This window comes from Aulonocara sp. 'chitande type north' Nkhata Bay, linkage group LG4 (assembly GCF_057382095.1).
Source record: "Aulonocara sp. 'chitande type north' Nkhata Bay isolate Kocher_YH1m ecotype deep benthic linkage group LG4, A_spYH_male_GT1.1, whole genome shotgun sequence".
In the NCBI taxonomy this organism is placed as follows: Eukaryota; Metazoa; Chordata; class Actinopteri; order Cichliformes; family Cichlidae; genus Aulonocara; species Aulonocara sp. 'chitande type north' Nkhata Bay.
The window spans coordinates 37,872,850-37,886,610 of NC_141347.1; the positions used below are offsets into that span (position 1 = coordinate 37,872,850).

Consider the following 13,761-nt stretch of genomic DNA (forward strand, 5'->3'; position numbering starts at 1 on the left):
CTCGGGTGGGTTCCTCTGGGAAATTCGACTTCCAAAAAGCACAGCAACGACCGAAGTTACAGTTACAGAATTGTTATATATATATATATATACACACACACACACACATATATATACACACATATACATATAAATAAAATATACAAAGGGGATAAATAGAATAAATAGGAATAAAAAATAAAAATACAAGTGAATTGCACATTTCAAGTATTGAGTCTATTGCACTGTTGACTATTTACAAAAGTATTGCACAAGGTATTGTACAGTGAGGTGAAGAGGCACTACAGCTTAGTTGTTCCCCCCTCCTTTGTCCTCCTGTTTCCCCTCCCTCTCCCCTCCAGAGAGGAGTTAAACAGTCTGATGGCGTGTGGGACAAAGGATTATTTTATGGTAAGCTTATTTTATTTTATAACAAATTTCTAATATATAATATATAATCTAATATATAATTGAGTGTTCAATAAATAAAACTAAATTAAGGCTGATCTTACTGTATGTACTGTACACTTTCTCTTCAATCAAAGAAATAAGCAAAACATTTTTGAACAATGACCTGTATTTTTGAAAATACTACACAGTTGTAACAATGGACTTTCAATTCAGGCTTCCAAAATATACATGAGTCATATTTGTACAATGCATCTCTTGAAAAACATTCCACAACATTCCTCAAAGTTATCTGCTGTAACCTGAATTCAACATTGTGGGGCCTTATGACATCGCGCTTATGTAAAAAATTGTTTTTTAAATGTAAGAGCCATGAGGTAATATGGCAACAGGGGTGTAATTATTAAAATGACACAAAGAAGAGACTTAAAATAACATCATAACCCACAGGCACACAACCAAGAGACCTAAACTGATTAGTATTGGCTTGCTTCTATCACTAAACATCACAATCACTAATACTAGACAATGCAATCTGTTTGTAGTGGTGCACCTTGGGAAAAAAAATTGCAAACTGGTGAAATTGGTGCAAGGCACCATTTCCATTGAGAAAAATGGACATTCAAAGTTTGAATTTTTTTAAAAGAGCCATGGCTTGAAAAGTGAAAACTGCAGTAATAAAGGCCCCAAGTTGAAAAGTGCCAGAAAAATAAGTTTCACTATGTACTGCAACTTTACCAGTGCTGGCTTAAAAGAAAGGATGGTACATATTCGAAGAGGTAAACATGTTGTTCCCACATCATAACTGGAAAACTGTTCAATCATACAAAACCTGGGCCTTCTTTGAAAGGCTGTTCCTTTTGAGCTCCATAACCAGTTTCTATAATACCTCGAAGGTATACTTTTCCAGTGGGTAGGTGAGGTTCAAAGTGTACATTAGTCCAAACAGCATTGCAGCTGCTAGGGTATAGTTATCCAAATCCTGCCAGACTCTCTGGCCTTCAAGGACTATCCCGATGTCCTCAGGGCTGCCATTGGCATCTCTTGACTTTATGATGTAAATTCCCATGGTTGTTTCCTTATTAGATCGTTGGATAATGGCTTCATCTGTGGCCTAGAAAATGCAGAATTCCAAAATTTAATTAAACAGAACACTGGTCAAAGAACATTATACCAAATCTTATTTTAATCTGTGTCACTATTCCAAAAAATGTTACATAAACACATTAGGTGAAAAAAAAATGGATTCATTACAGCATGTGATTTGAGTCCTCAGAATGCTTAAAAAGGTAATGCATGAAGTGAAATCTCCATGCAAAGAAGCAGAATACTGTCAGAGCATAGAGAGGTGTTCAACTATGAACTCCACACATAGTTCTAATGCAGGTAAAAGAAAAAAGAAAAAAAAAAACGCACCCATGGTAAATTGTGAAAATCCCAGGTGATTTTCAACATACTCCTGGCATAGAGTGACAAGCAGCATTTTGTTAAAATTATTATTTTCCCTAAAGTGTATATACAAATGAATTTTTTTCTTACCTGGGCTGTGGGCTCCAGAATGTTCTGAAGTCTTCTTCCTATTTGTCCTCCTCGCCTTTTGAACACCTTTATTAGTTTGTCAGATAGCACATCTATCTGCGAGAGTAATATGGACTGCAGTGGCATGGTGGTAATGCGCTTAAACTCTGTATCTAAAAAGAGAAGTTGTCACATAAAAATGCTGTCAAAATCTCAAATCTCACAAGGTTACATCCACACAAAGTTGTTATTTTTTGTCATATTACTATTTATTAGCTATGGGTCCCATGTTGCTGAGCAGTTCCATAGTTGCCCTTACTTCCATACCACCCAAAGCCTGTTTGCAACCACAGCAGTTGCCTCCTTCTGGCCATTTTGCAGTTCTGCCAAATGACCCAGAAACTACATCTATTATTGTCATATACACATCAAGGTCTTTCATTAATACTTAGTTAAATTAGTTAATTTGACTTTTCCAGAAAATTTACCTTACAGATGCAAATCTTCACTAGTAAATAAAATAATGTTATTAAAACCTTAACTGTAACACCTCTACATAACAGCGCTAGAGAATTGTTCTGAAGCAACACCAATCTGCCCTTCAGCAGCGATAAGCACCATATATCGATACAGAAAAAATAAATTTAACATATTTATATTGTCATTATTTTTATCTCTTTAAGCCCTCCTCTCAGTCTCTCTATAAATCAGTTAAAACAATTTGTTGGGTTTTTGTGTGTCTTTAACATGTTATCAGTAGATTACATTCACTGCCCCAGAACATGAAATAAAGCCCCACGTCATGCACTTCCTCTCCTAATGAGTACTGCATAGGTGTCATGCCCTAAATAAACCGACTTTAGTGAAGACCCCCACCCCCTCTCCCGAACACACACACAGAGCCCACCCCATGGCAAACTAGCTTATTTAACTGTTAACTAAATGGACACAAGTTTGTTAGTCTGTATTCACTGAGAAAAAACAAGCGGATGTGACTGGGCACACACTGAAAAAAAGCTAATGCACATAATATTGTCCCGCAGCTTAAGCTAGCATTATCGTTAGTTAACTTAAGGAATGACTTGTTTTTTCCATTATGTTGCTCAACAGCAATTCATGAGAAAAACTTCCCCATCTAATGGATGTTCTCTTCGTTTCCTCTCAAACATGTAGTTTTCAGTTTACCTCGACAAAGTAAAGCTCAGCACCAAACGTAAACGAAGCGAAGACAAAAAATGGCGGACCGCCACAGTGAATTTTCCCTCGTAGAACACACCCTGGGGGGTGGAGTTTCAACAGAAAACATAACTATTTTCTGTTATTTTGATATGACTGGTTTTAAAAGACTGAACATCCTTCTAAAACAAGTGAAAGGCGTGAGACTTAATTATGTTTAGACCAAAAATATAAATGATTCATGTTGGATATATTTACTGTATTTTTACTAATTTAACAACCTCATCATTACATTAGTTGCTTTATGCTACTAGCATTAGCTTGAAGCTCAAGGTCGTCATTTTATTTTATTTCTTTTTCTGGGCTTACAAACAGGACACACAACATTTAGATAACCGTTACACTGAATCTTGGGTCTGTGTTGAGTCTTCCAGCTGCTGACTACAGAAGCTAGATTGACCTTTCAGCATGTTTTTAGCGGCTGTGGCTATGTGCTGATAATGTTACCGTGTGTGAGCAGTCACATTGGCAGCAGACATGTTTCAACAAACTAGTCATATCCCGGCCCTACATTAGCTTGTTTAATGGTTAAGACACTGCAGGTACCACCACTTACTACAGACACCGATGCAAGTTTGTAATAGTCTGTTAATTTAAACTGAAAGAATATACAAACAATATTAACTCACATTATATATGTTAATTACTAATTTGCTTATCGCATAATTTCGGTTACCATTAGCTAACTGGAGCTAGCTAACATTGGCCTTTCATGGTTTTCGATAAACAGCCCACATACCTGTAAAATGACAACACCCCAGTAAAAGTCCACATATATAAAGGGTCTACACTCTTTCTCACTGGTGTGTTAGCTTTAAAATCTTATTTACCTTCAAGTGTAAAACTCCAGATGGTAGTAGATTTTCCAAAGCGAGAGACAAAAATGGCGGACAGTGCAGCCGATTTTTCCTTTCCAGGGGGCGGAGCTTGAGGATAAAACACGACTAACTTGTTTCTTTTCAACATGATTTGTTCTAAAAGAATGAATATTCTTAAAGAATATGTGAAAATTAAAAGTCAAAAATATGTTTAGATGTGAAATTTAAATTAGTCATGCTGGATATATGAAGTAATTCTATGCAAATTCAACAACCACCCTATTGCATTTTTTTCAGTGTAGTTTATTGTGATGGTGCTGTTTTTTTTATTATGTTGCTCTTTGTTGTTTGCTTTCTCTTCTGTTTTTTTTCTCCATACAGGTGACCCAGGTGTTTTGTTTTTTGTTTGTTTGTTTGTTTTTTTCTTTCTTCCCCCCCTTCTCACCGTCTCTTCTCCCCTTTGGTTTTCTTTCTCTCCCTCTCTTTCTTTCATTCTTTCTCCCTGTCCTGTCCCCCAGTCATGTCTGTCCCGTTTGTAGCAACTGAAAATAAAATAAATTCATAATTATAATAAAGGTCAATCAAATGGACCAATATGGCAAGGCCATGATGATCCACTTGGTAAAATAAATCCGCTTGGCATCTTTCTTGGCCTTAAGACAACAATTCTGATGCTAAAGATCCAAACGGGACACAAAAAAAAAGAAAAAAGAAAAAAAAAGAAAAACGGATGGCTGACCTCCAGTGGAGGATTATACATGGAGCAATAGCCACGAACAGACACAGAGCCCACCTGGACCCAAGCACTGGGGAGGGTTGTCCTTTTTGTTCAGAAAGGGAGACGCTGGAGCATTTAGTGGTCTGTAGTCAGGTTTCAGAGCTCATCACAGCACAGAAACAGCTTTAGTGAAGGTTACAAATGATCTTCTTATGGCCTCTGACAGTGGACTCATCTCTGTGCTTGTCCTGCTAGACCTCAGTGCAGCGTTCGATACTGTCGACCATAATATCCTATTAGAGCGATTAGAACATGCTGTAGGTATTACAGGTACTGCACTGCAGTGGTTTGTATCATATCTATCTAATAGACTCCAGTTTGTGCATGTAAATGGAGAGTCCTCTTCACACACTGAGGTTAATTATGGAGTTCCACAGGGTTCAGTGCTACAGTGCTAGGACCAATTCTGTTCACATTATAGTCCATCCGGGTTTTTTTTGTTTTTTTTTTTTGCTTTTTCCTTGATGAATATTTTTTCATATTTCTCTATATGATGTATTTGACTTGTATTTTGTGTGTTCTAAAAACTCAATAAACATTGTTGCAAAAAAAAAGAATAGAATAGAATAGAATAGAAAGCATTTTACAGCCCTTTAAAAAACAGTGAATCTCTGTTTTACAATCTGCTGCTCATCAAATCTTCTTTAAGCCACAAACAGAGTCAGGAGTACCTGAGAGATGACCTCATCAGACAGATGAGTTCTGGAGCAAACTCAGCAGCAGCTCCATGCTGTCTGCACAAGTTCAGCTGTAAAAAAGAAACCCCACCCACAGACTTCATGTAAGCTCCACCCTGACCCTAATTCTGGGAAAACAACCTCACACAGTAGCTCAGGCACAGATGTTTCCTCTATTATCTCAACCATCATAGTGGGAATGTGAAGATCAGACCTCTACAGGATACCGGGAGAAACACACACACTCGTCGTCTGTATTCATATCTTGTGAGGACATGTTGTTGACATAATGCTTTCCCTGACCTTTACCCTGCACCTACACCAATAACCGATTGTAACTTTAACACTAAAACCACATTTTGAGTCTCAAAGGTGCCTTGGTCCCCACAAACACATGAATACACACTCACAGAGTGTGTGTGTGTGTGTGTGTGTGTGTGTGTGTGTGTGTGTGTGTGTGTGTGTGTGTGTGTGTGTGTGTGTTGGATACTGGCAGCGCTGATGGGAGGAAGCTGGAAAGTCACGAAAACAACATGTGTAGAGAATTCCAGCACATTAAAAAACCCTGCAGACTGAAGGAGTCTAACTCGAGGTGGTGGGAGGGGTCAGATATCTGGGTACATGTGCCGTGTATAGGACGCAGGCGAGGAGTGCAGCTCGGGCTCAGGTCTGTGTGCTAAAGAAAGCTTTACCCCGAGCTTACATTTCTGATCTGAGTGAGTTTTCACCACACGCGAGCTCGCAGGTTCAATCTGTCCTGAGTTAAACTCATCATCATGCTGAATAAGCCAGAACAATCCTCTAGTTTTCGATTGTGTTCAGGAAACGTGTCAGAGTTTCTTTGAGTCTGGTTGTTTGTTCAGAAGCGTCTTTAGTGTTAGTTTTAGAGTTTCACTTTGGCACGTTTGAGGTTTTCAGGTTACACTCTTCAGATTAGATCAGTGAATGTCATTTTTTCTATTTTCTCTCCATTGGAGACGTTTCTCTGTCGGCTCTGATTTCCTCAGGAAGCCACGCCTGACCATTAGAGCAGCAGCAGCAGCAGCTCAGAGACTTCAGCAAAGACCTGCAGCAGCAACCAGTAAGTGAAGCTTCTCCTTCAATGCTTCAGCATTGATCAGAGTCCAAACTGGTTTTGATTTGACTGGAAACATTGAGGTTAAAGTGTATGACAGTGCATGAAAGTGTATGGTGGTGTAGTCCTGGCTGCTATCGGGGGTTCGGTGAAGCAGATCCGTGGATGTGTGTTTGGCTGTAGCAATAACACGGTCATTTCTGACACTTGGGTTTTAAACCTCTTTTTAGGATAAACAAACTGTGATGCAGAGCGATACAAACTCCTGTATTCAGGTTAGAAAAGCACTAATGAAATGTCAAAAACAAACAGCTCTGTGAGGACTCTGATTGGTCAGTGAGGGGTTAACAGCTCTGTGAGGACTGATTGTTTCCAGCTGTGATCAGGCTCTGGGCGGCGGCTCCTCCCACCAGCACACTGTTACACAATGCCTCAGTCATGTCATCATGTTGAACTCCTTCAGATTTCCAGTGAAATGGCTTTAAAGTCATAAGTGAAGAAATCAGACTCACAATTTACCCAGAATGCACTTTGTGAAGTCTCCTGTAGTGAATGGTCAAACATCAGATTACCAGTGCTGGTTTCTGCTTGTCAAACAGCTGCATACAGATGTTGTCTTCTGACTGAGACTCATCAGAGCTTCAGTATTAAAGTGGTTGTGCTGGTGGAAAGTCAGGTGACTATGATGGCGTCGGGGGCACCATTGACTCGGACCAAGAACACGCCTCCTATGACCCACAGTGGCTCTGACCGTCCGCCAGCTCGTGTCAGAGCGGTTTCAAACCTGCTGCCAGGCTGAGAGACGGCGGTCAGTCAGTGAAAACATCACAGTGAAAGAGGAAGTGGAACAGGAAGTGACAGGGAGGGGTGGTCGTGTCATACAGGAGCAAAACAGACAGAAGAGGATTTGTGTGAGGCACTCGAAGGCAGCAGGTAAGAGGACAGAGAGAGAGAGAGAGTGTGTGTGTGTGTGTGTGTGTGTGTGTGTGTGTGTGTGTGTGTGTGTGTGTGTGTGTGTGTGTGTGTGTGTGGAGTGCACTGCGTGGACGTGGAGAACACGGTCACCGTCGGTGTTTCTGTGTTCGTTCTGACTGATGAAGGAGATGAAATAACGTCTCTATGAGTGCGTGTTATTGAACATGCATTATAATGAGTTTGCAGAGCTGTTGTTGTGTTTGCCCTCTCAGTCTCTTCAAAACTGATTTTTAATGTCGCTGTTTTCACCCGGGTCAATAAACATCAAAGTTACGGGAAAGTCGTCTGTTGCTGAAAATGACCTGATATCACTGAGACGTGTTTGACGTGTGTGTGTAACGTTCAGGCTGCAAAGTTGTTTGCATCGGGTTAAATTCCTGCGTCAGTGTGTGTGGAGCTGCCCGTCGCTCCTGCAGGAACGTGGACGCCATCCTTACTTTGGTGCTTTTAAAGTCCCGAGTCTCTGTTGTTATCCCGGGACTCCTGCTCTGCAGACGCACCTGTACACACAATGGACAGCCCTCAGCCCAGGCTGTGGTCACCGAAGTAACCATGTAATGGATTTACTGTCAGGTCACATGTGAGTCATTGGTGTCCTGCGCTCTTCTTGGCTTGAGGGCTCTGATGCTGATTTCATTGTGACGCCTCAGGCTCATGGCACCTCTGTGACTCCCAGATATCAGCTTTTCTTGTAGTCACACGATCACTCGTCTTCATGGTTAGCTAGACACAGGCTCACGTTACCTGCCCGTCCTCCCCTCAGTAAGGCAGGAAAAAGAGGAGGCGGCGATGAGGCTGAGAGGACCTGCGGGTGTAATAAACATTTAAATATTTCCATCATGTGAGCAGCAGCTGAGAGCTCAGGAAGTGTGTGTGTGGTAGCGAACAGGAAATAACAAAGTGAGAAACATAATAACAGCTCAGGCGTGACCCGATCACGTGATGCTGACTGAGCCAATCTGAAGCTGAGGACAGGGCTGGACTGCGTCTCTGGAACCGTCCCCTGCATGATGATGCTAGCTCACCAACAACCCAGAGTCCAGGATCCAGGACAGGGAGTAAACTGAAAGGACTTCCTCTGACTCTCTGTTTTCTGCTCCTCTGCACAGGTTCATCATGGGTCTCCCAACTCACCGTCAGTGCAGCATCGAGATCCAGAACAAGACCACGACGTTCACCCTGTGCAACCCACGGTGAGTCCTGCAACTCCACGTCCACAGAGAGCTGTCCCCGCGTCAGCTGCATGACAGTTATTGAAAAATCACTTGGATGTTTCTGTGAGGTTAAATCCAGATATATGTAATTATTGTTGTTTTCATTCATGAACGTTCACAAAAGCAGAAAAAGTAAAAGCACAGTTGTTGATTGATTAAATTACAGTTAATCAATCACACGTGAGTGTGCTGCAAGGATTTTAAAGCATTGTGAAGTTTGACGAGATCCCTCGACCCCACGAACGAGCCTTTCAGACTCATGCTGGGACATGAGGGGTCAAGGAAGGACAGTAGGAAGGAAAACTTCCTGTTAAAAGGGAGTTTTTCCTTTCCACTGTCACCAAAGTGCTGCTCATAGGGGGTCATATGATTGTTGGGTTTTTCTCTGCATCTACTGTACAATATAAAGCACCTTGAGGCGACTGTTGTTGTGATTTGCGCTGTATAAATCAAACTGTGTAAATTGGGAGTGAGACCAGAGTCAAACAGGATGTGACACGAGTCAGATCAGATCTCTGACAGGAAGCTGCCATCTTTCTGTTGAGCTACGTTCCTTCCTGCTTCACCAAACCTCAGACTTCCTTTAGACCAAACCAATCCAACCAAGGTGCCATTATTTCTATTTCGTATCACTTTATAACTTCTTCATCTCAAAGAAAAATATCTCCTACACCATATATAAGGATGCATTGTCTATGAAAGACACAAATATGGTTCTTTTCATGTACTGGCACAGCTACATTTGTCTGAAAGCTTACTTTATGGCTCTTGTATAGTTATCTGTGGTACTATATAAGATGAGCGCTAAATTCACCCACGACATGGTTAAGTTGGTGCACTGCCCAAATGTCTGGCTCCTGAGAATGAACCACCATCCTTTTAACTTAACGAGTGAACTGTCTGCTTGTTTCTCCTTAAAACAAACGTCGGTTTGACTCGACACCACCAACACAACCAGCTTCAGCAGCAAAATAACTGAATGAACGTTACTCCATCCAGATGTTTGACTGTAAAAGTGGCACACAGTGGCATGGTCCTCCTGTCCTGTTTGCTGGTTCTGTTTGTGGATGTATTATCCATAAAATCGTGATCTGTCTGCAGGGTTAAAGTCAGTCTTCTAAAGTAAAGGCCTTAAAAGTAAGTGGAACCTGAGCCGCATTAAGTACTGACATTGCTAATGTCACGTCACTTTGCCGACATTTGACCAAAAGTAACTTTTTCCACATTCTTCAAAATTTGCATTGCTACTTAAATAAGTGAGAATAAATATGTCACAATAGATACATGAGAACAAAGCCCAGCACTTGCTTGTCTTCCCCCAATTTGTTTTTAAATTAGCTGTGTCCCAAAAGGTCGGCTGCATCCTCCGGAGGCCGCATTTGAAGGCCAATTACGTCACAGCCAGGCGACGAAGGCTGTCCCAGTTCGTCGACTCCTTCAAATGCGGCCGACAAATGCGTCCTTCATTTCCCCGAATTTGAAGGATGGGTCGGGTGTGTCCTTCGTGCCCAGAATTCATAGTGCGGGGCCAGCCAAATTTCAGCTGCCAACAATGGCGGCCGCTACTAAGTTTTAAAATTACTCTTATTAATCTTTCTGGGTCACAAAATAAACTTTTAACATATTTTAAGGCGAGAAAGCAGCTGTGTAAATTACAAATATCTGCTCGGTTTATCAAGACATCGCATATTTGCAAAAGTGTGCCGACGTTTTCGGAGACGTCTGTTACCCACCCGCTCGATAGCAAGCCGGGGGGTTCAATGGTCACTCCAGCCGGCGAGAGCAGTGGACTCCCGGCTTCATCGTTTTCAGACCCCCGCTCTTTCGCTACTCAGGTTAAACATGATATAAGTCACTCGGATAACTTAAAAATGTAATTGTTTGCCTTTTTTCTGTGTTTTATTTGTTCCGGAGTAAATCGGTTTGGCTGAGATCAAAGTTATTAGATTATTAGATTAAATAAAACTTTATTAATCCATTGGGTGGGTTCCTCCGGGGTTTCCACACAGCTGAATAAACGTTAAACAGAAAACTGATTAAACAGAAGTGTGAGACGGTCGAGAGTTTACTCCAGTGTCCTGTTATATTTTAGATAGCAAGGAGCAGACGGCCGAGTTTATTAAACTCCACCGAGACAGCGGTGACGCTGATCTGAAGGCTCGACCATCACATTTCACAGCCTCGCACTTCCGGCCTTCTCGGTCTTTGAAGGACCCGGCCCACGTAGACCGCGAAGGCCGGGTCCTCCGAAGGATGCAGCCGACGTTTTGGGACACAGCTAGTATTCACCAACACACTTCCGCATCTGGTCCGTTAAGTTATTGTGTTCCCAGAAACGCTTCTGTTTTCTGAATTGATTTTTTTTCCTTTTGTTTTGGCTTTTAGCTTTTCCTGCACCACCCCTTCTCCCCACCGCTCCACCACCCATTTCCCATTTTGGGTCAGATACGTTAAATAATGTCTGAGAATGGCTAATTAAAATATAGAAAACAGTTCCATACTCTTTCCCAAACCAGCAGAGGGATGCAATCTGTCCAGCATGCCCTAGTCTGTGGAGGAGACTCTTTGAGGCTCCGTTCGATCACTACCTCCAGGTCATGATCATCAGCGAGGACAGGAACGCAGAACAAGCCACAAATCACAGGCTTCTTGCTCAGCTCTGTCCTCACCACAACGGACGGATCACTGCAGCCTGTACAGCCTGCCTTACTTCCTAACTTCCTTCCTAACTTCCTTCTGTCTTAAACCCATCTCCAATCTAAAGTGGATGACCGCCTGGTCCTCCACACTGCAAACCAGCTGATGAAGCTGGATGCTGTTGTTCATGCGACAGATCTCCACTCAAGCTCGTTAACAGTAAACTCCTGATAAAGTTTCTTTAATTAATCCGTCACCATGTTTGATGTTGTGTACAGGATTCAGACCTCGGCCTGAAAAGTCCTCCTGCTCTGTTTGAGCCTTTTAGATTTGAGTCTTTGCAGCGTTTGGCCCTTAGAATCAATCCTCCCCTCAGGTGTGTACACAACATGAAGACATTGTTGCCTCGGTTCAACTCCACCATCGGACCAGAGTCTTTCTGTACCCGGGTCTGTGTGGGTTCTCTCCAGGTACTCTGGCTCCCTCCCACAGTCCAGACACCTGCAGTCAGTGGGGTTAGGTGAACTGGTAACTCTAAATCATCCACAGGTGTGAATGTGAGTGTGTTAGAGCTGTGGCAGACTGGCGACCTGTCCAGGTGTGCCCCACCTCTTGCCCTATGATAGCTCAGATAGGCTCCCGCCCCTCCGCAACCCTGATAAGGTTAAGTTGGCCACTGATGGATGGTCTCTGAGCGTGACGGTGCTTGTGGGTGCAGGTCTCTGCCGGTTGTTCAGGTGTGTTGCAGGTGTGAGGTGTGTGTAACGGCAGTGATGTCTTCCTGTTTCTCCAGCATGCACATTGTGAGCGGCTCCTGCAGCTCGCCCCTGCCTCCCACGCTCAGCCCCTACGAGAACGGCAACGCCCTCTTCATCAAGAAGCCTCACACGGCGTGTGGCTCTGTGACCGTCTTCACCTACGACCTCCAGCACGTGTCCACCCTGCAGTTCAACGGCAGGGTCGCAGTGATGTTCTCGGTGCCGTACGACTTCAACTTCTACTCCAACTGGTACGCGGTGGGAGTCTTCGACATGGACAAAGCCTGCGACCAGCACCTTTACGACGAGATGTACAACAAGTCGGAGCAAAAGTTTGTCAGGGGCAAAGCCAAGGGGCCGAGTCTGACCTACAGGGGGGCCTACATCACTGTCAGGGCCACCATGTCCGACACCTACCAGCCCATCCTCAAGGTCGCCATCTGCAATAACTGAGGCCCACAGCCGCACCTGCAGTGTGCACCATTAATCCCACTTAACCCAGTAACACTGGGTTCACACTGCAGGAGACCTGCAGCTGATTGATCAATCAATTAATCAGTCATCAGTCAGTTCGATTCTCTCCTCATTTTATATCCACAAACACAGATTAAATCTCAACATTTATTTGAAATTTGGATTTCTTTCCCTGCCCCTCCTTCCTGATGACATTCAAAAAATGGTGAGCTGTGATTGGTCAGCAGTGTGTCTGTGATGTTGTCTGAACCCGATGTTAAACTTTTTTTCCTTCTCTTTATGTTTGACACAAACTTAACTTTTACTTGTGATGATGTCACTCAGAAATCGTCATGGCGACTGCATTACTGTGGTCCAGTGAGATGAAACCACAGAGCTGTGCAGCTGTGAACATGTGGATGAGATAATAAAGGCTGAGTGAGTCCTAAATGTCTGAGCTGTTTTCTTACGATAACCAATCACAAAGCAGTCTAAGGAGCTTGGGAAGAAAAGCGTCGGGACTTCTTTAAGTTTCTTGAAGACGTTTGGTCCGAGAAGCTTCTTCAGTTTTCAGAGCAACTAGTGCAGAGTCCAAGGTTTTAAGCCCTGTGAGAGTTTTTCTAAAGGGGTCGCTGACCCACTGTTGATCCTCCGCCTAATCACATGAGCCAAGGTGTGAAAACAGGTGTCACTATCAGCCAATGTTGTGAAACCTAGTCCCATCCTGTCATGTGACTTACTGAGGTAAGTCACATGACAGGGTGTGAGTGGGCGTTAAGGCGTCTGGGAAGGATCCCATCCTCTCTGTGAGAGGATACAGAGCTGCTCTGCTAACAGCACTGCCATACACCTCGTGGAGGGCTATGGAGCGTGATCCCTGAAGATGGAGCACGTCCTCTGTTGAGGGACCAGATCTGCCCCACCCTGGCCCTGGATCAGGGAGGGGCAGAGGATTATCTGGATTATAGATGAATATTATTTGCTATTGATATCTATTGACAGTGTATTGATTTGTCCAGGAGCTGAGAGTTAATTAAGTTAATTTGTAAATTTTTGTAGTAAATTGTAAATATTGTAGAACTTTTCTTCTGTCATTTAATGGTCGGGCATTGTACAGCTACAAGCATTTCACCCCCATGTCATACTGTGTATGGTTGTGTGTGTGTGACAAATAAAATTTGAATTTGAATTTGAATTTGAATTTGAGCTGCCCTCTGATCCCATATTTATCATCA

General features: G+C 42.8%; 3 protein-coding genes across 6 annotated transcripts in view; 1 reads left to right on the forward strand and 2 right to left on the reverse strand.

The window, feature by feature from the left end:
- Nucleotides 1-13,761, reverse strand: part of syngr1a (synaptogyrin 1a) — a 153,405-nt gene that overhangs the window by 10,919 nt on the left and 128,725 nt on the right. The gene's annotated exons all lie outside the window — the stretch shown is intronic.
- On the reverse strand, nt 140-4,152 carry LOC147333313 (uncharacterized). The gene is made up of 3 exons (XM_086290407.1): nt 3,972-4,152; nt 1,927-2,078; nt 140-1,501 (listed from the first exon to the last, which is right to left on the reverse strand). Exons 1-3 carry the CDS (start codon nt 4,105-4,107, stop codon nt 1,268-1,270), a joined length of 522 nt encoding a protein of 173 aa, XP_086146533.1. The 5' UTR covers nt 4,108-4,152; the 3' UTR covers nt 140-1,267.
- On the forward strand, nt 5,970-12,976 carry LOC147333314 (DELTA-sagatoxin-Srs1a-like). Of its 4 annotated transcripts, none has more exons than XM_086290409.1 (4): nt 5,970-6,081; nt 6,422-6,495; nt 8,574-8,657; nt 12,109-12,976. In XM_086290409.1, exons 3-4 carry the CDS (start codon nt 8,581-8,583, stop codon nt 12,524-12,526), a joined length of 495 nt encoding a protein of 164 aa, XP_086146535.1. In that variant the 5' UTR covers nt 5,970-6,081; nt 6,422-6,495; nt 8,574-8,580; the 3' UTR covers nt 12,527-12,976. The 4 variants fall into 4 exon arrangements, with proteins under 4 accessions (XP_086146535.1, XP_086146534.1, XP_086146536.1 ...); XM_086290408.1 differs by having other exon boundaries at nt 6,001-6,130; XM_086290410.1 differs by having other exon boundaries at nt 6,031-6,130; nt 6,392-6,495.